Source organism: Falco rusticolus, chromosome 4 (genome assembly GCF_015220075.1).
Source record: "Falco rusticolus isolate bFalRus1 chromosome 4, bFalRus1.pri, whole genome shotgun sequence".
Classification (NCBI taxonomy): domain Eukaryota; kingdom Metazoa; phylum Chordata; class Aves; order Falconiformes; family Falconidae; genus Falco; species Falco rusticolus.
In genome coordinates, this window is record NC_051190.1 from 29090202 (window position 1) to 29110758 (window position 20557).

The 20557-nt window shown below is 56.2% G+C and overlaps 1 protein-coding gene across 2 annotated transcripts; it reads left to right on the forward strand.

The window, feature by feature from the left end:
• Nucleotides 1–921: 921 nt before the first annotated feature.
• MMD2 (monocyte to macrophage differentiation associated 2) lies at nucleotides 922–19078 on the forward strand. 2 transcript variants are annotated; one of them, XM_037385848.1, is made up of 7 exons: nucleotides 936–3379; nucleotides 15541–15622; nucleotides 16299–16459; nucleotides 16556–16630; nucleotides 16925–17026; nucleotides 17607–17676; nucleotides 18088–19078. In XM_037385848.1, the coding sequence occupies exons 1-7, from the start codon at nucleotides 3333–3335 to the stop codon at nucleotides 18289–18291; spliced, it is 741 nt and encodes a 246-aa protein (XP_037241745.1). In that variant the 5' UTR covers nucleotides 936–3332; the 3' UTR covers nucleotides 18292–19078. The 2 variants fall into 2 exon arrangements, with proteins under 2 accessions (XP_037241744.1, XP_037241745.1); XM_037385847.1 differs by having other exon boundaries at nucleotides 922–3379; nucleotides 16299–16630.
• Nucleotides 19079–20557: the final 1479 nt, after the last annotated feature.

Consider the following 20557-nt stretch of genomic DNA (forward strand, 5'->3'; position numbering starts at 1 on the left):
GGGTCAGCGGCTGGATGGGAGACTCATCACCTAGCCGGCGATGCCCGCCTCCGTCGCGTCCCCGCCCTTGACCGCGGCCGCCGCGTTGCTGTCCCGGTCCCTACAGCCCCCGCAGGGTCAGGCTGCGCGGAGCCGGCGCCTCTGCAGTTCTGCTGCGGGCCACGGGAGGTCCCCAAGGCTCAGCAGATGGGCCAGCAGGGCCGCTCGGGGGAGCCCGCAGCCCAGGGCGATGGCCCTGTCGTGGCTCTGGGGGTCCCCAGCTTGCAGGACAGCCAGGCGCGGGCAGGGGACACTTCCAGCGCGAGGGGACTCACGCACGGGCTGCCGGAGCCAGGGAGCAGCTTGTCGGGAGACAGTACAAATTGCAGGCAAAATAAAAGGCGACCGAACTAGGAATGTCTGGAAACCGGATCAAAATCAAGGGCTTGGGCCTGAGAAGAGTTAATGCCGGGGGCGCAGGGGCTGGGGTTTGTGCCCCTGGGGCCAGCTTGGCCGGCCAGACGGGACCCTCTGGGCTCCCCCACATTTCGCCACCCTCCAGCTGCTGGTGAGGAGACACCTAATGGCTTAAACCCAAGTGGCCCTCGGCCACCCTGCGGTGGCCCTTGCCCACCTCCCCACCCCCTGCTGCTGGCGCTGCCCCCACCGTGCCTCTGCCCCTGCTACAGCTGCTGCCAACGTGTCCCGTAACTTCTGCCCATCCAAAGTGTCTTCTCTTGCCAGGAGGTTTTTCCTGCTAAGAGATGGCAGATTTTAATCTCAAATTGTCTTTTCTTACCTGCTGGCTCCGGCAGCTGAACACACAGGAAAACCTCCCTCCCTGGGGAGACGTGACAGCAGCGTGTGCTGCCAGGGGAGCTCAGACCCCCCCCCCCCCCCCCCCACTGTGGCACCCAAAGGTGTGGATTTTCACATAATACACAGCTGGGATCCCTCTGGGAGCCGTCATCAGGAGCAGGGGACAATGCACAGAGGTGGCTCCAGCTATGGGACTCCTGCATGGTTTGGGTCTTTGCACATTGGGGGTAGGAAGCAGCACTGGGCTTCATGACCCATTCCTCCTTCTAAAGGAAAACCCTGCAGGACCCACCCGCTGATCTGGTGACATTAAAAAACCAGTCACTGCATTCAGGGTACCCCTGAATCTTGGAAACTCTCCTGAACATCAGTACAGTTACTCAGATCTTTGCAAGAAAGTGGGAAGGAGGAAAGAAAAGCAAGGTGGTCTTGTGCACAGTCAATACGTGAGAGGAGCTGCCACGCAGGGAGGGGATGCATCCTGGTGGGGTATGGGTGGTGTGAGCGTGGACATCTCCGCATCCCACCATCGACCACCATCGAGCAGCTCCCGGCTGCCTGCGATTCTCCGGCTGCCAGGTTTGGAGGCAGCGCTGGGGCTAGAGCCATTCCCCAGCAGGATGCGCGAGCCTTCGGTTGCCATAACAACTGGATTCAGGCTTCAAAAATAGTAACTTATTTTTCATTCAATTTGCCTTTTGCCCTCTGAGACAGATCTATTTCGGGACTGATGGTTCACTTCAGGTGCCCCTTGCAAGTGCCCCCGCCAGCGGGCTGGGGGTTATGTTGTTAAACGCGGTTTATCACCATTGTCTCTCCCTCCCCTATTCAGGCCCAGAGGAAAGGTAAAGCAGGGCACAGGCATCATGAAATAGCCTTTGCCAAAGCCTTGTCATCTGGAAGGCTGGGGAAGGAACTTGAATAAAATCTTCCCAGCTAAGTGGCAGAGTGTGGGAGAGATTTTTGGAGATGATCTCACTCTGCATCTCAGCTTGGACCTGCTGCTCTCAGCCGGGGCTCGGCTGTCCCAGATATGCTGGGAAGGTCCTACCAAAGATGGGGCTTATTTTGTTCCCCCTGCACCTCCTGGATCCTGCTGTTACCAGCGCAGTCCCCAATGGTGTCCTCCATCCACGATGGGAAATGTGCAGGAAGGTTGACCCCACTGCCAGCTCCCAGCACTGGGGAACCAGGGTTCTTATTGTGTGCATTGAGGATGCCCCACAGTGCAGCATGCACCTGGTGCACCACCTCTTCTGCATCCCCTGGGGGGTGAACTGCCTTTGGAAGGGGTTGCAGAGGGTGCCAGGATTAATTCATGCCTGGAATGAAGGGATCCCTTAATATTTGTCTGTTTTGGCTTTTGAAAGGGGTGTGTTTGTTTTATTTCCCATGGAAATGGCTGCAGGAACATAACCCTTTGTGTCCAGATGTCCTCGGCTGTTCCACCTTCCTCCCATCAACCTTATTATGGCATCAGCAAGAAGAGGTTGTGTTGGGGGGGGTCAGGACTCTCCTCCTCCAGTTACTGCTGACCTCATGTCACCTTTCAGTTCCCTTAGCTGCTGGCCTGAAGGTGCCTGCATTCTCTGGCACAGGGTGGGCACAGGTGATGCCCAGCTGCCCACAGAGAAGCCTCCATCACCTTTTGCATCCCCTCTCTGTGCTGCCCAAACTCAGATGTACGTCAGGACATCACCTGCCGTGAAAGCTTCCCTGAGTGGAGGATGGAGGGGTGAAAGTGCTGGATGGAGATGGGGTGAGGATTCTGTGCTCTCCAGTCCTTGCCTTGCTGTTGTGCTACTTTGCCCCCCTTCTCCTGAGCAGGGAGGGATGGTGGGATGCTGGTGGCACCCATGGGCATCCCACAGGATGGGGCTGGGGCAGAGCTGCCCACCCCTCCGGAGCCACTGGAAAATAATGGGGGAAATTCATTAAAAGCAAATCAATAAAAGCAAAGCCAAACAACAACTCCCTGGGGATGGCGGGCCAGGGGCGGGCAGGGATGTGCCGGTGCCCCCCCAGAGGACCTCACCGTGGGCAGTGAGCGGGCTGGCTGCCTGCACTACCCCCCGCCCCTCCCCATGCTTTAATCACATTTTCAATTCAAATCTGCTGCTATTTGATCCTCTGGGGGTGGCGGCGGGGAGGGGAAGGGGGGGGGAGAATATTTTTAGCTGTGCTTAAAGCTGCCGGGGCTGAGGGAGATCGTGCAGGTTGCTGTGGCCGGGCAGAGTTGGACGGGATCCCCCCGCCCCCCCCCCCCGCCTCGTCTTTTTCTTCCTCCTCCTCCTCCTCTTTGCACATCCGAGGGCGGCAGCGGGGCCGGCTCCCCCCTCCCGGAGGTCGCCTTTGTTTTCCCGGTGTCGCTCTTCCGAGCAGCCGGGGGGGCGGAGGGGGCTGGGCCGGCCGCCCCTGCTCCTCCTCGCCCCGCCGGAGCCCGCGGAGTTGTGCGGTGCCGCCGGGCAGCACTTTGCCCCCCAGCCCGGGGCTGAGCAGCCGCCGCCCCCCGGGACCCTCATGGCACCGCCGCGATGTTCGTGTCCCGGGTCCTGGATTTCCAGAAGACGCGCTATGCCAGGTAAAGCCGTCGGTGCGGCGGTCCCCGACCCCCTGGTCCTTGCGGAGCCCCAGGGCAGCCCCTGCCCCTACCCGGCGGGGACGGAGCCCGAAGGGACCTTCACAAGCTGCTGAGTGCCCCAAAGCCCAGGGCAGGTGCGTGCTGGGCTTTTGGGAGAAGGCTACCTGCTTTTCTGCATCCCTAAGGGATTCTGAGCATCCTTGAGAAGCTCTCGCTGCCTTTTGCTGGGTCTAACTTCACCATTGTTCTCCTGCTGCTGGGGGACCGTGAGTCTAGCTCCCCGTGGGGACAGACCCCACCGCTGGCTGCAAACCCTCCATGGAGGGACCAATGCTGCCCAGGGTCCTTTGCCCAGGTGAAGCCCCCTCGGGGTGGCTCCCCCAGCCGGGCCCTGGGGGCTCCATGGGATGTTCTGGTGGTGAGTCCTTCTCTCCCTCCATGAAACACTCAGGGAGGTTTTCCAGCAGCAGCAGGGACTTGTTTTAAAAGCTCAGGTGTGTTAGGAAACCTCATGGTGTTGCCTGTGTAGAGGGAAACCTGAGGACCGCTGGGCAAGGGTCAGAGGGCACTCGGCCATGCACACTGCTGTGGGATCAGATGTGGCCTTTTGGAGGGAGCTGGTGGGTGACATGGGGACAGCAGCCACCCACAGCCCTCCAGCACACTGGGTGGCCAAGGATGAGTCAGATTGCAGTGCTGGGCAATGCATGGCCAGATGGGGCTCAGGGGGGTGCTCAGCTTTGCATCCAGCTCCCTGTGGCTGTGGTGGGGCTGTTTTCATGGCTGTGGAGGGTCCCACGGGCTGGCACAGTTCCTGGGGGCACTCAGCTCTGCTGCTGCCAGACTCCCAGTGGTCCTGTCAGAGGCAGATATGAGAGAAAAACTGGTCTGGAAAGAAATGGTGATGGTGTTTCTTGGTTACTCCAAGCAGGATGTTTGCCTGGACTGGGCAAGGGCAGGAGACCTCTGTCACATCCCCCAAGCCACTGGCTCCCCTCCCTCTAGGTGTCTCATAGGGAAAAATCCATGCTTGCACCTCCAAAAGCTGCCTGGAACATGTGGGCACCTGCTCCAAGACCATTAGCTGCCTTCTAATAACCTTTGCCTGGAGGAGACACAGGAGGTACCCAGCCGGTCTACATAACGCATCTGGTACAAAACTCCTTGTGAAAATAGAAAATTCAAAACTTTTTTCCCAGCTGGCATGCAGAGGACAGGGCAAGGTGGAGCCAAGCAAAGCTCTGTACTCCCAGAGCAGGAGCAAAACTGTGCCTTTGCCCCACAGCAGTGGTACAGAGGCTTCCCCCTGACCTCAGTCCCACCCAGCAGACTCCATCTGGAACATGTTGCTTGATTTATCCAAAAATCAACGTGTTCAAACCTTGTCATGGTCCTTTCTGGAAACAATTTGTTAGGTGGGGATGAGGTGTTACACAGTGCCTTGCAGGGATAGAGCCCACAGGCAGGGCAGGGGCTGCAGGGCATGGGAAGGGTCAGGTCTGCAGGGCATCCCTCACCTCTTGCTGGGTGCCAGGGCTGGACAGGGAACAGGAGATGGGTGCTCCCTTGGCTTTCACCCCGAGTCACACCAAGGCAGTCACCAGCACATGATGCTAACCCAAAGCTTCCTACATCACTGCAGAGATCCTCTTAGCCTAGTGCTTAAAAATAACAGTTGGCTAATCCTCGTCCCCCTCACCCCGTGCTCCACACACACCAGCTCTCCACAGAAATGCTCTGCTGTGGCATATCCCAGAAGAAACCCTAGAAGCCACTCCTTCCTTTGTGCTGGAGATGCTCTTTCAGCTTTCCTGGGCTGCAAGTAACAGGGACTGAGCTTTGTGATGGGGCCTGGGGTGAGCAGGAGCCACGGGGCTCATGGTGGCACATGCCCTTCAAGGCATCAGAAGCATCTTGCAACATCTTTTCAGACGATGAGAAACTTGTTTGTGGCATTCCTTGGGAAAAAAAAAAAAACCCAACAAAAAAAACCAACCACACAAACCAGCAGAAAGTTTTTCTTGTCATGGAAAAGCCTGGAACCGCTTCATTTCTAATGTAATTTTATCTAATTTTGAGTGAGGACCAAGAAAGGAGGAACTTGGCCATTGATACAGCCGCCAAAAAGAATAAATAAAATAAAGTGTGGTGATGAAAGACCTGTTGTGTGAAAGCTGCAGCGAAGGCACTGGGCTTTGAACAAAGAGATGAAAGGCAGCAATCAATGTGGGAGCGTTTTGTGAACTGCCAGGAGAAAACTCAGGGCTGGAGGGGCACAGGGGTGTCCCTGAATCCCTCCTGGCTGGGCTTTGGAGACAGAGCGTTGCAGCTGGGGCAGAGGGGAAGAAAGCAAAGCGAGGGGGCTGTCACCATGGTGGGAACAGGGATGCATGGTGATGCCATTTCAGCAGGTTAGGGTTATAAATGAGACTCTCTGTGGTTTCTGCTCTGCTGCTGCAGGATCCTGGAGGTTCTTCCATTGCCTGCCACCATGGGGAAAGAGAGTTAAAAAGCACAGTTGCTGCAAGGCTTTCTGTGCCGCTCACAGCCTGCACTGTGGCAAGCGATATCCATCTCCTGCCTGACAGGCCAAATTCAGCCATGATGCTGGCAGCAGCACGCAGTTACAGGGTGCAAGCAGATGTGATTCTTCCTGCTTCATCCAACCACCAGATAGTTATTCCCCCGCTCTACCCTTTCCTCTTCTACCTTTCTCCCAGCTCACCGAAATGGGCTGGTTTCCCCCCAGAGCAACAGATTGGTGCAAGTCACATTTTCCTCACTTAAACTCATCAATCAGGTTACCCCGAGCTGGTAACCGATCCCTCCTCCACCTCACTGCTGGCTTTGACCCCGCTTTGTCCCACTTTTTACTCAGACCTGGTCTGGTGCCTCCTGCCCACGTAGCTGCCATGGGGCTACAGCTCAGCCCCAATGTCCCTGCAGGGACACAAAATGCTTCCCAGATTTGGGCCATCCAGAGCCATAATTGAAAGGAAACATGATTAAGTGGGGAGCTGCTGTATCTGGCTGGCTTCAGCAGCCCTGGAGCAGCCAGCAGAGAGGGGTTTGCCGGGAGCTGCAGGCTGCGCAGGGCACTGAATCATCCTAATAAACTGATAGCAGTTCATGATTTGATTTGTTCATGTAAAAGGCTCTAAATCTTATTGCGTTTGCTTGCCTTGCCCTGCGCAGAGTAACACAGAGAGGAGTAGCCAGGAAAATCCACACTAAATTCTCAGCCCAGAAGCAGGAGGTTATGGAGAGCAGGGGCCTCTGTAGGTGCATGGTCCAGCCTTGTCCTCGCCTGCCCAGTGTGTGCAACATAGCCACTGCCACCTCCTTGCCGGCACAAGGAGATGGAGATCAGAACTCTACATTTGCTTAGAAGCAAATCTTCCGAGCAGGGAAAGGCAGCTGGGAAGACCTGCCTTGTTGCTCCCTGCACCTGTAATTACTGAGCAAGGAGACATTTGCTGACTCCTCCTCCAACATCTCCACATGAGAGAGGAGAAACAGCAGGAATGGGGTGGGGGGGGGGGAGAGAGAAAACATTGGGGTGTTCAGACCCTAAACACGAGAAAAACAATGCCAGCCCGAGCAGAGCTACCGCATTGGGAAGATGTGGTCCCCATTTGCTTTGCAATGAAAGCGCAAACAGCCCTTGCGTGCTCCCACACACACTGAGAAGCTTTCCAAGAGCTCTGCTTCCCCCACAGCCCGCGTGGGATGAAGCACTTAGAAGGGAAAGGCTTTCTGCATTGATATCATGGCTCAGAGCTGCTCAAGAGGCAGGGGCTCCTCACCACAAAAGCACCAGCCCCATTCCACCGTCCCCAGCAAGATCTGCCAGATTGCCCCCAGCTGAGCAGATCCCCTTGCTGCAAAAGGCATGGCTCCAAAAGATGGGGAGGCCCCCAAAACACCTAGGGAAAAATCAGGATTGCCTGGTGTCACTGACTAGTACCATACTGGTTGCTCTGTGGGGCCAGGTTGACTCAGATACCCTCTTAAGCAGGCACTGGTAGGTTCATCTCATGTGGGTTTAGATGCTCAGGGTAGACTTATCATTGGTGCCAGATATTTGGAAGGCAACAGAGCATCATTTGTGATGGGGTATTCCCTTAAACCGCCCCGTTCCCTCCTTTAGGAGGGTCAGGGGACATGGTAGGACAGGCTCAGGTGGGGATCACCACACTGGAGATGTGCCTTGTGCTTTTGGGGGAAGGACAGCCTCTTGGCTGCTTGGGAAACAGACACACGATGGACTTTTCCCTCCTTCAGCTGGTGTTGGATATCAGCCTGATGTGATTCTTTGGCACAGCTCACTATGGCCAGCTTCACAAGGCAGCAGCCAACACAATGCATGGGAAATTCAAGCCTCTGCCCAGCGCAGTGGGTCAGTGTATGTGAGAAACGGGGCTCTGCCAGAACTGCTCGCCTTCCCCTCCTCTTCCCTTCCCACACCCCCAGCTCCACAGCAAGACAAAGCAATGCAAACCAACTACAACTCCTACAGAAAGGAAGGGAAAAAGAGCACAACTATTATTTCAATTCATTGCTCTTGAACAGTGCTTGGCTGCAAAAGGAGATTGGTTGAGTACCCACAGAGATGCTGCAAGGGGATGGATGCTCAGAGCAATAGTGAGTAAAGCAAAGGAGACTTGACCACATAGAGCTCAGGTCTCCCTTTGGGGTTCTCCAGGTGTAATTGAACCTCGACTTTTTCATGCAGTGAGAATCCAGAGTCTGATGGGCTCTGTGCACTGCAGCTTTTCATAACATGATACCACAAGCGTCATACTCCTAATGTTTGCTTCAGATGCCAGTTAGCTGAGCTGAGCAGTGCTGACCTTCAGGAGAGTTTGGATCCAAGTCTGTGCCCCTGTTCAAATTTATAGTCCAGGCTTGCTTCTGCCAAGGGAAGGATTTTATGTAGAGACAGATCGGCACATCAGGGGCAAGCAGTTACCTCCTCTGATGTGCTAAGCAGCACCGGCTGGTACCATAGCATTAGACACAGCCTTACTCTGTTGCAAATACTAATGGAAATCCTAGTATCTGCTTGCCTGGCTGGTGAAATGCATGATGATTCTTCTGTGCCTTCATTGTCCAGAGGCATTTGCTGAATAATTTACAGATAACACTTGTACTGGAGTAGCATCCAGGAATCCCAGATGAGAGCCTGGCCCTGCCTCTCAGCGCACGCCATGGGGAGATCTCACAGACCTGAGAAGCTGTAACCTGCTCATGTAAATTCACAGCCAGGGTTAGAGGCTGGGAAGGCTCCAGCCCCCAGACTGTCCAAATCCTCTGCCAGCAGGCAGAGGGACCAGTGGTCATGCTCGCTCTTGCCCACCTTGGGCTGCTGCAGAGTGTAAGCAAGCAGAGCCAGCTCAGGATTTATCCCACTAACTCCTGTGCTCAGGACAACGCAGACAAAGCAGCAAGGAACAAGCACATTGACTTTCCAAACAAGCAAATAGTGAATAACAGAGAATTTTCAGTTCTGGAAACAGCCCTCCTAACATTCACAAAACACCTGGGACATCAGAGTCATTTTGTGACTAATCAGCTGTTGTTGGAGGTCTCATAAGTACCAAATGAAACAAGAAGTCCCAGCTCAGAAAGTAATTTGGGAAACACTCACCAATCCCATCTGTTGTGAATAAACAAACAGCTCTGCTGTAGTTGCAGGGTCATGAATTGCCTTGGAAGAGTTAGAGATACCATCTACATAAAGAGCAGAAAGCCTGCTGGAGAGAAAAATAAATATCCCTGCACAGAGGATGGGAATATGGACATTTATGACACTGCTGGGAATTACCTGCAGAGTTTCCACCCACCAGACCAACCCCTGCTAGATATATATGAGCTCTCAAGGGTGCAGAAATGGTCTGTGCCTGAGTCCAGCCTGGCTTGGAGCCTCCCATGCTTGGCTCTGCTAGGGTGAGGAGCAAGGAGCAGGAATCTGGCATACCCTTGGTGTAGTCCCTGGTGTGTTCAGGGAAATAGCAGCATATTCCCTCCTGCCAACCTCGGCCCCTCGGGTACCCACTGCTGCTGCAGCAGGATGTGCCAGGGTGATGCCTTCCCCATCCCTTCACAGGGGACATCTGTGCCTGTGGTTCAGAGCCAGGTACAGCATGGACATGGCCGAACACATGGTCCCTGTCCAGGAGCATTTCTAAGTCAGCAAGCGGAGTTGCAGGGCATGCAGGCTGTATAGTGCCAGGGAACAGTCTATAGCTAGCCCAGGGTGTTACCACACGTCAGAGCGCTAGGAACAAGCAAAACTGGGATGAGGGTAATCAGAGGTGATGAATGACGATTCTTTCTGCAGCCCAGCCCGTTGTTACTTGCTTTGTGGAAGCAAGGTTTGCACCAGGGGCACCTGGGCAGGTTACTCCAGCAATCCAGCGTTCTGCTAATTTACCCATAAGAAAGGTTGAAAAATACTGGTTTAGATGAAAAGCCTTTCATTTTCTGCTCCCTACCCAAGCTGCCAGCTCTTTGCACAACACCAGGAGGCAGGACTAAAGAAAATGCTGTGCTCTCTTGCTGTCAGCCTTCCTGCCCCTCTCCCGTGTGATGGGTTGGAGTCAAAGGAGCAGGCTTGCCCTGACTGCCCCTTCTCCCCAGCCCAGGGAGCAGACCCACAAGCTTACAGCACACACAGCTCAGGTTTCCAAACCAGGAGCACCATATGTTCGCGTAGGAGCATGCAAGCACTGAGGAACGGGCATGAAAATAGAGGTTTCAGCTCTTAAGGGGGTGCCACGCAGCCATGCACATGCCCGCGTGGGTGGCTCTGCAGATGGCGATGCTGGGCAGCATCAGCCTGAGCCTTTGCATTTCTGCTTCTCAGTGGCAAACACTCCGTTGTCAATGGATAGGAAGGAAAAACAGGATTTCTCGAGTGCTTCTGGGCTGGATAAAGCAGCTTTGTGGTACTCTAGAGTCTGGGGGCTCTGCACTGGGAGCTCTAGCCGTAGTGGGGAGAGGAGGACTGCTGAGCCTTTCCCATGTTATCAAGTTGCAGAGTGGATGACCTGGACTCCAGGGGGACCCTGAATATAGCCCTGTGGTCCTGCTTGGTCTCCTGCATCCTGTGACTGTGTCCCATACATAGGCAGCACTCAGAGCCCTGCACCATCAAACAGAGCTCCCCAGGACTGATCTAATTATGAACAACAAAGGAGCTCAAGGGGACGGAGCCTCTTACCAGGTACTGCAGCTGGAACATTACCCGATTACAGGTCAAAAGCAGAGCAGACACCAAGCCCCAGCTTACGGGGATGCCACCACAGCAGCTCCGTGTGAGCACAAGCCTGAGGACCAAGCCCCAGCACCTGCATTGGGTGCACAGCCTCTGGGCTCATGGGGGCAATCCCAGACCATTCACTGGAGAGGGGTCTGGGGCCAGGCTGCCCTACAGGGACACATCTGCTCCATCACTCAGGCATCACAACACTTGCTCTACCAAGGGACAATGCAAAGACCCCCAGCAGGACTTACCACCACTGCTGGCCAGCATCCAGCAAATGCTTTCTCCATTCTTCCACTCTGATGAGATACCACCACCAGGATACAATCTTCCTCTATTACACTAAAAGCAGCTGCAACACCCAGTCACAAGGAGAAGGAGAAATCCCCTCCCTTTGCCTAAGAGCTACCCAACAGGGCACACAGCCTGCAAGTACCCCAACTCCCTGGGCAGGAGGGTAGGGACACAGCAAACTAGCACCCCACTTCCAAAAACCAACTCCTGAGCAAGCCCAGCCCTCTTATAAGCCATTTGCAGGTGAAACCTGTAGACATTAGCTGGTCTTGGGGAGATTCACATCACCTGAGAGCAGCCTTGGACATGCCGGCTACTCCTTTGTCCCCTTCGTGTTTTCACGGGCTGTGGAGGGGATGTGTTGACTCTGTGATGGCCATGGCCTCAGTGACGTACAGCGGGAGCCCAGCTCCCCTGTGTGTAGATACACAGCTGTGTGTCATGTGTATAGCCTGGTTTGTAGCAGGGTTGAGGGTGTCAGGTGTTGGATGAGCTCTTTCCAAGGGCAGGGATGAGGTGCTCAATGGGAGCCCATTTCATGCCTCCCTATCCATATCTTAGTGATTTCACACCCTCCTAACATTATTCCTCCGTCAGCTTGCCTAAAAGATAGCAAAATTGCTATCCTTGCTTGGGGAAGGGGAAAGGGGGGTGAGAGGAAAATGATGCGGCAGAGGCCAGCCAAAGAGTCAGTGTCAAAGACCAACCTCAACTCCATCTCTCCTGAACCCTGGCCTCTGTCCCCATCAGAACCATTCTGCTCCATGTGTGTAGGGGACAGCTTTCCTGCAAAGTGTCACATGGCTCTGTCCATGTGAGTGCATGGTGCCCATGGAGTGGCTGATGCAGGTTGTCTTGGTGCCCCCAGGAGAGCTCAGATGCTCCAATGTTCACACGTGGGCCCTCTCAAGAAATAATTTAATTTAATCTCCTTTTTCCCTTCTTCTCCTCTACCCTGGCAAAGCAAGAGCCAGGCACATCTGCATGATTTTCAAGGTCAGAACTTTTTTCTCGGATAAAAATCTTTGAAAAGCTCAGTAAAGCCCCCTAAAGCCACAAAAAATCAGAGTGGGAGAAAGAGAAGGAGAAAGGAACAAGCCTGGGAAGCCGACTCTGCACTTTGCCCCGGCTGCCTGGGACAAGGGGCTCTTTGTTTTCCCGGCTGGAGCCTGCTGCACTAGCCCTTTTCAGTCTGTCTCCCTGGGAAAGGGGCCAGGGGGAAGCAGGCACAAGCAGGGCGGGCAAAAACCTTGGGGCTGCAGTGAATAACCCCTGCTTGGGTCCCCACCAGGCCCCCCATCTTCATATAGCCTGTCTGCATAGCATCTGGGAGAAAAAGGTGCACGGGAGCCCCTCAGGGCTCTGCTTCCCATGCACCATCCCACGAACACATTCATGTTTGTGCCGTGCAGGAGGTTTTAAACTTCTCTGTGTCTTTTGCAATCTTTTTTTTTCAATCCTAAAGCACAAAAATGCATCGAAGCACCCAGCTGGTGTGTAATTGGCCGCCTGTGGCTTCCCGGACTTGCCGTGTTGAGTGAGCCGCATCACTGTGGCTTTGCTGGGTCCCCAGCAGCGTGGCAGTGTAAGCTGGAGGCTGTTGGGGACAAGTCTTTCTCGTCTCCTCCCATCCCAGGGATACTGCCAGGGTGTTCCCAAGCCTACGGGCACAATGACACGGAGCTGGCAATGACTGTGGATTCAGTCACTTGGGCAGGAGACTTGCTGCAGGGATCGGATTTAAGTTTGGAGAGGTGTTTCTCTTCTTCTCCTTATTTTCTTGCCTTGAAAAACCCCGGAGATCTGCCTGGCCGCCACCAATTCCCCTTCTCATGACCCCAGTTGCACAGAGCTGGGGCTGGGAAACACACAGCAGCCTCCCACCAGGGCTCTCAGCTGCTCTGGGCTTTCATCAGCTCTAAGGAGTCGCAGTTGCCCTCTGAAGTGTGTCCATCCCCCCGTATGGGCTGGAGCTCATCACCGGGGCTGGTGCTGCACACCGATACGGCAGCTTTCCACCGGTATGGCAACTTTCTGCAGTCTGGGAACGATGCAGGGCTCCCGTGCTCTGCCCCACGCCCATGTCAGCATGCACAGGGATGCCATGAGCTGGATGGATGCGTGGCATCCCGGTGTGGTTTGGGAGACGGAGAGTCCCGGGAGAGAAGAGAAGGCGAGGGAATGGTCCCCACACCCCTGGGGAGCAAAGTGCTGCAGGGCAGCCGGGGACTCATCCTGCCTTGCCAGGAGATGTGCAAACACCGTTTTTGTTTGCACAGCAGATGACCACGAAATTTTGCCCAACTAGCCACAAAATGCAATGCTGCTGCTCCTGGAGGGCCCTGCGGTTCCCAGGGTGGCCCAGCACCACGCAGCCAGGTCCCACATCTGCCATGCTCCGTTTCCCATCCTTCACAGGACGATGCTTCTTAGAAAGCAGGGCAGGAAAACAAGGGCAATCTCTCTCCAGGTCAAAAAAAATTTCTCCTCAAGGCAATTTCACCTGCTGGGAAAAGCAGGCGTTGGCAGCGTGCTACACCAGCATGGCTTTGGGCTTCAGGGACACACACGCTGTTTGACCTCATCCCATGGGGATGGTCGGGGTGGCCGTTCCTGGCCTCTCCCTCCCTGTACCAGAGCTAGGGGGGATATGTGCACCCCAAGGATCGCTTCCCAGAGGGTCCAGGCACCCCTCAGCCCTGGGAAGGGGGCTGTGGGAACCTGCCCTGCCCCTGCTCCCCGGTGCTGCTCTGAACAGCAACTGCCAGAACGGAGAGGAGATGGTGTGGGGCTTTGTGAAAATAAATAAATACAAGGAAAAGGCCTCGAACGTGTTTCCTCAGCAACCACGACGTCACACGGGATGCCTGACCTTCCTCCCCCCCCCCCGCCTTCTTGTTATTAAAAGGGAAAAGAAAGGGAAGCTGAAAGCGAAGGGGAGCTGGGGACAGTCTCCTGGCAACGCTGGGGATGGTGATGTCCTCCTTAATGTCCCCCTGCCAGGGGACGTTGTGGCTCCAGTGCAGGGAGCCTGGCCAGTCCTCCTGGGTGAGGAGGGCATCCCTGGTGTCCCCTGGGATGGAGGAGACAGCACGCTGGGCACCAGCACAGGTCCCCAGTTTGCAGAGCAGCGGGACCTTCACCCCTCCATCTCCCTCTCTTAATTCAAGACATCTTTTGGTGATGATGACCACGTGTCTTCCCGCAGTGCCGGGGGCTGGTGGCAGGCAGGGCAGGGGCTGGGGACAGGGTCTGCATGGGCTGTCACTGCTGCCTGCCGGGGAGCCCTCTGCATGCCCGGGCCTGCTGTGGCCATGCTCCCCCCCTCAGACCCCTGCCATTTGAGCTTTTTAATCCATCCTGGCTCACTTTTAATGGACAGCAGTGAGTGGCTCAGGTGGTGGGGCTGAGCAGGCAGGAGATGGCAGAGGAGTCCGCACAGGCATGGGTCTGCCTGGGGACGAGGAGAGGGGACTTTTGCTGCCTTTCCAAGTTCCCTGGACCAAGGGGTCACTCTGCACCCAGCGGCAAGGTCCTGCCAGCCTCCAAGCCCCCTCGCCGGGTACAGCTCAGCCGTGAAACGTGCCGCAGATGGTGCTGGAGCCGAGAGCAAACGGGGTCAGAAAGCAATTAGCCCAGGTCCTGCAGGGCAGCCCTGCTGGCGCCCGCTCAGCTCGGCTGTCCTGATCCGAGCCGCAGCAGAGCCGCAGCAGAAAAAGCGTTTAAACCCCTGATTACCAGAAGCAGGCAGGGGAGGGTCACTCTCTATTTGCCCCTTTCTTACTCCCTTTTGCTAAACTTCTGCTGCTGGCCCCTGCCAGAAGAGGGTGCTGAGCAAGGCTTTGCTCCAACCTGTTAGCACAGATGCACATTTAATTTGCCTCTTAATACAGTGTTACATACCTAGCAATGGATTAGCCAAGCCTGACACTTATTTTTTATCACCGTGTGTCGATCTGACAGGGGAAATCGGTATGTTCCTCTGAATGCCAAAAGCAAGCTGGTACTTCAGACTAACAGAAATAAAGATCCAGGTTTCCAAGGGAGGGCAGTGGGGATTCCCCCTGCAGCAATCTGTGATGGGATGTGCAGCCCCTGCAGGTAGGAGGTAGGTGCAGGTGGTACCCAAAAACCAAAGGCATCATGGGGATACCCTCGCTGGAGCTGGGCAAGCTGCCGTGACACCAAGGTGTCACTGACGGATGGGTCAGGGACCTGCAGCAGGTCCTCCAAGTGCCCCTTGTGCCCTCTTCACTGCTGGGCCTCTTCCCCCCACTGCCGTTGCCTGCCCTCTCCTGCCCACAGCAGCAGGCAGAGCTGGCTCCTGCCTTCTGCTCTGCAAGCAATGGCAGATGCTGGGAGATGCTTCAGCCTGAGCTGTAGCTGGGCAAGACCTGGGGTCCTGGTATTTGGGACCAGCCAGATGGACAAGCCGTGCCCAGTGCTGGGCTCACTTCTGCAGGACAGCTGGAGCAAAGCTGAGCCAAGGTGGGGCTCCAGGCTGGAGGGCAGGGGGGTATCCCTGTGCAGACCCCTCCAAAAGGGCTTTCCCCCAGACCCCATCCACTGAGTGTGTTTCTTTCCCTGTTTCTCACTGCAGGTTCATGAATCACCGTGTCCCATCCAACTGCAGGTACCAGCCGACGGAGTACGAGCATGCGGCGAACTGTGCCACCCACGCAGTGAGTCCCTGTCCCCGTCCCAGGGTGAGGGGGGACGGTACTCAACTCTCCAGGGATCCCCTGAGGAGCCTCAAGGAACACCTAAAAATGTCTGTTCAGCCCTGGAGCAGCTGTTGAGCATCTTAGGGCTGTGATGACGCAGATGTGCTCCAGCTGCTGCCCAGGAGTGGGGATGTTCTCCCTCCTGCCTTGGGAAGCTGGTGTGCATCTCCCTTGCTCTCACACACCGTGGCCCCATGGCCCCAGGGAAGCTGGCTGCGGGCTTAGTGGAGCAGGAGCATTTTGCAAAGCTGCCTGAAAAAGGAATGTTTTTCACATAGGAACAGTGACAGGTGCCCCATGGGGCTGCCTACGCGGCAGTGACAGCGAGCGCTCCCCACATCAGGGTTTCCCTTGGGACTTGGCAGCTCGCATTCTGAGTTCTGGGATATGATTCAGAGGTAGCCATGCTCCTCCTACCTTCCTCCTCCTCCCTACCTCTACCTGGAGAAGGGATTTTGGAGCTGCACCATGCAGGGAGAGACCCTGCCTGGCCCATGTGGGTGGCCAGCCTGCCTCTTGTGGGTGGTAGCTTTGACCAGCTGCGTAAGAAACGCCTAAAAGGACAAGCAGAGACTGTATTGTAGCTACTCAATGGAAATGCAGTAGCAGCAACATGTTTGCCTCTCCCTTCCAGTTCTGGATCCTGCCCAGCATCCTTGGCAGCTCCATCCTCTACATCCTCTCTGATGACCGGTGGGAAACTATCTCAGCCTGGATCTATGGCTTTGGCTTGTCCAGCCTCTTCATCGTCTCCACCATCTTCCACACCATCTCCTGGAAGAAGAGACATCTCAGGTACCAGCCCTGGTTGCTCGGGGCTCGGGAAGGGGCAGAGGGTCTGGAGGCCCCTGGTGCTGCAGGCTGTGACCCATCTGTCTGCCCGTTCTGCAGGACCGTGGAGCACTGCTTGCACATGTTTGACAGGATGGTGATCTACTTCTTCATCGCAGCATCGTACGCTCCCTGGTGAGTTGCCTGTGGGTGTGGGCCATCGGTTGGCCCCCCCCCCAGAGGGGAGAAAATCAAAGAGGGGTTTCCACAGATAGAGTTTCTCTCTCCGGCTTTGGCTCTGCTCAAGGCTTTCCACAAAACTTCCCTATCTGATAGATTCCAATCCCTTTAGGTTGAAGTTACAAGTTGGGAAGGTCCTTTGGTGGGACAGTCATGGGGGTGAGGGCAGCATTTCCCTGGCACCTCGCTGCTTGCAGCCCAGACCGGGGTGCTGCCCCACACCTGCCTCACCGCAGATGGGTCTTGCAGGCTGAACCTGAGGGAGCTGGGTCCCTGGGCCTCTCACATGCGCTGGATCATCTGGATCATGGCATCTATCGGGACTGTCTACGTCTTCTTCTTCCATGAGCGGTGAGTGCCTTCACCTGGTCCTGCGCTGGTGGGTGTTGCAGAGGCCAGCTCATCTCTGCCAGCCCCTCCTAATGTCCTGACGGTAGTGGAGCTGCAGCAGAGAGCAAGAAGGATGGAGCCAGCCAGCCAGCCAGCTAGCTAGGCACAGGGTCCCTGGGAAGCCTCCTGGTCAGCTGGCAGTGGAGAGCTTCCTTGGACCACATGCTTCCCCATCCGCACCCTGGTTGTAGGACGCACCCTGGTTGTAGGACGGTTGGTGGCAGGGATGTGGCAGCAGGGACGTGCTGCCGTGAGTTGCTTCTTCCACATGGTGGCACCAAATAAAAAGCAAAAGGCCCCAGATGTCCCCGTAGCCCCAAGCCTGGCCCTGAGCTGGCAGCTCCCAAGCCAGGGTGGGGGTCTGTCACCCTGGAGAGCAGGGGGCCAGCCCCGCCGCGGTGGTGGCTCACACATGGGGACACGGGACCTGCCGTGATGGCACCTCCACCCCTTTTCCTGTAGCACGGCCGTGGGCATTACAAGCATAAACCCTGATGCTCCCTCTGCACTTGCATCCAAGCACCTTCTCTGTTGGCCGCAGGTACAAGCTGGTGGAGCTGGTGTGCTACGTTATCATGGGCTTCTTCCCTGCCTTGGTCATCCTCTCCATGGTAAGCCACTGCTGGAAGCACACGGGCTCGGCGCGAGGGACATATCCCAGTGGGACCAGTTTGTCTCCTTTGGGTTGACGTGGTCCAGGCTGTGTGATGGATAAAGCCATCCCCAAATACGATGTGTCCCAGTTTGGTTTAGCAAGTGCTTTGGGTGCCCAGCAGATACCACGTGCATCTCCAGCAGGCTTCCTCTCCTCCCTCCCGTCCGTGGCGTTGAAACCCCACCAGCAAGGCCGGGCTTCTGGGTCCCCACTGCCTTGCTGGAGGGGAGGGTGTAGCAGGAGGAAGAGCGAGGGTCCTGCCTGCACCCTGCAGCTGGGGCCATGCTTCTGGTCTTGATGGAGCGGTGGGGAAAGGGCAGGCATGCCACGGCCACCGCTGAGCCCTTGCCTCCCTGCTTGCTCCCAGCCCAACAGGGATGGCCTCCCAGAGCTGGTGGCCGGCGGACTCTTCTACTGCCTGGGCATGGTCTTCTTCAAAAGTGACGGCCGCATCCCCTTCGCCCATGCCATCTGGCACCTCTTCGTGGCCATCGGAGCTGGCATTCACTACTATGCCATTTGGAGGTACCTCTACCAGCCTGGCACGCTGGAGGCTAAAACATCCCGTTAGACGCCTTAAAGACATCGTTTGTGCCAACTGGCACATGGGGGCATGGAGAGGAGCGAGGAGGCAGCCTGTGCCGTGGGCTTGCCCCAAACCACCTGTTCGCCCCATGGGCAGCAGCTGCTGATGCCCTTCCCGCACAAACAGGCGAGCCAGGAGGTTGTTTTTAAACAGATTTTTTCTTTTTTAATCTCGGGAACTGTTTATTGTTTTTAGGCAAAGGTTTGGTAATGTGGTGACCAGCTGATGGGCTGCAGGCAATAGGGAAGCGACCACTCACTGGCGGGTTTGGGGAGGCTTCGCTCATCTGCCTGGCCCCGAGCATCCCATGGGAATGGAGACCCTTGCCCCACCCACCCCTGGCTAGTGACACCCTGGGTTTGGCTACTGAAGCCCTTAGCATGGGCTACCCAGGGGGCTGGAGGAGTTGGGAGGGCGGGAGAGACCTGGCCTCTTTCCTCTGGGATGCCTGGGCATGTGGCTGCCCCAGCCAGGGAGGGGGACATGGTGGCATTCCTGCAACACCCAGGACCTAAATGGTCCTAAGTCACGTCAACACTAACTGCCCCCTCCCAGGTTCTTGATGGGGAGGTCCGGAGTCAAAGCCTTACATGAGATCGAAACTTGAATCTCTTCCAGGGTGCCCCAGAGTCCCCGAGCACTGGAAAACCCTTTCTCTAAGCCAGTATTAAGTGCACAAGTTGGTACGTGCCCCCTAGACGGGTGCCCTGGGAGCCCCCATGGACTCCTTCTCCCTGGGGTGCTTTGTTTTCCTCTCCAGCCTCGGTGGTGGCAGCCCCAAAGCATGGCCCCGCTCCCAGGGTCTGCCTTGCACGTGCCTTCAGCAGGGAGCAGGGGGGATCCAGCTCCTGGCACCCACCTGGCTGGGGTCAGCACATCCACATCAGGGGATTTTCTTTCTCCTCGAGAGAGGGGAGCAAACACCCTTGGATCAGGATCACCACATCCACATCAAGGGATTTTCTTTCTTCTCGAGAGAGGGGAGCAAACACCCTTGGGTTGGGATCACAGGGCTGCCTACCTTCTCTGCTCCCATTTTGACGATGAGCCTATTGCTCATCATCAGATTTAACTCCACTTTTGGGAGGATTGCCGACATTCCCAGGATCACTGCAGGGAAGGGACGCATCTGCATGATGCTTGGAGGTGACTTGTGATGGGGAGGTCCTAGTGATGCTCAGTTTTCAGATGCCTAACCACAGCTACACAGGGCTCGCCAAGCCAGGATAACAAGATGTGGAGCACCCATCCAGCCATCAGGAGCAGTCCCAGTGGTGCTGGAATGGGAAAAATCACTCCTGGTCCAGCTCCCCAAACACACCGGCAGAGCTGATGAAGCCAGGAGGGTCTGGTGCATGCCAGGCTCTGATGTGTGCCGGCATCTGGGGGGGGGCTGGCCGGCAGAGCAGCGCTGCTCTCAGTCCTCCCCCAGGAGCCCCTGAAAGCATTGATTTCCCATCATCTCTTTTTGGCCTCTTGATTAATCACAACTGCAGCAGTCTCAGTGCGACGTGGCAAGCGAAGGAGATTTATGGCCACCATCCCACATCTCCTGTCTCTGGCAGCATGCTGAGGAGCTGAGCTCCTGGTCTGCCCCACTTCCTTCAGAGCTTAGGGTCCCCCAGCCTGCAGCATCCCGACTGGCTCTCCCAGGCCGTGCCATTTTGCAGCAAATTACCAAAGAGAAAGCATCTGGATACTCACCCCCTCCTGACATGATGGCTGTGGTCACCAGGTCAGCAAAAAAATCCATTGGGTTTTCACCTCCGCAGGCAGCAGGTTCCTATAAGGGGCTCTCTGTGCTGTGCCTGGCACCCCAGCCCAGCATGTGGCTCCTGGGGGACTCTGCCCAGGGCACCCCAAAGCAGCTTTTGGGCTGGGACGCCTCTCGGGGTGACAGGTGGCCTTAGGGACAGGGTGTGGATGACCTAGTCTGAGCTCAGGCTCTGCTTCTGCCTCTCCCAGGCTCCCAGGTCCCAGCCCTTGCTCCGTCACCTACCGCAGATGGAGGGGTGGAGAAGGATGAGCTGTGAGTAACCAGCAGTGGGTGAGGCACGTCTGGGGTTGGAATAGTGGAATATGGGGTCCCAGAATGGGAGATGCCATTTTTTCTGTCTGGCTAGTCATTACCCTTCTCCGTGCCTCAGTTTCCCCATCTGTAAAATGGGGTTGAAGACACCAACCTACCTCACAGGGCTCGTGTGAGGACCCCATGAAGCACTTGGAGGAGAACCAGTGCTTTACGAACACG

Bases quoted from the DNA above. Each gene is read 5' to 3' on its own strand.
- MMD2 (XM_037385847.1), top strand. From the start codon at position 3,333: ATGTTCGTGTCCCGGGTCCTGGATTTCCAGAAGACGCGCTATGCCAG. The intron at 3,380-15,540 runs GTAAAGCCGTCG...TTCTCACTGCAG, and splicing joins CAGAAGACGCGCTATGCCAG to GTTCATGAATCACCGTGTCC. The intron at 15,623-16,298 runs GTGAGTCCCTGT...TCTCCCTTCCAG, and splicing joins CGAACTGTGCCACCCACGCA to TTCTGGATCCTGCCCAGCAT.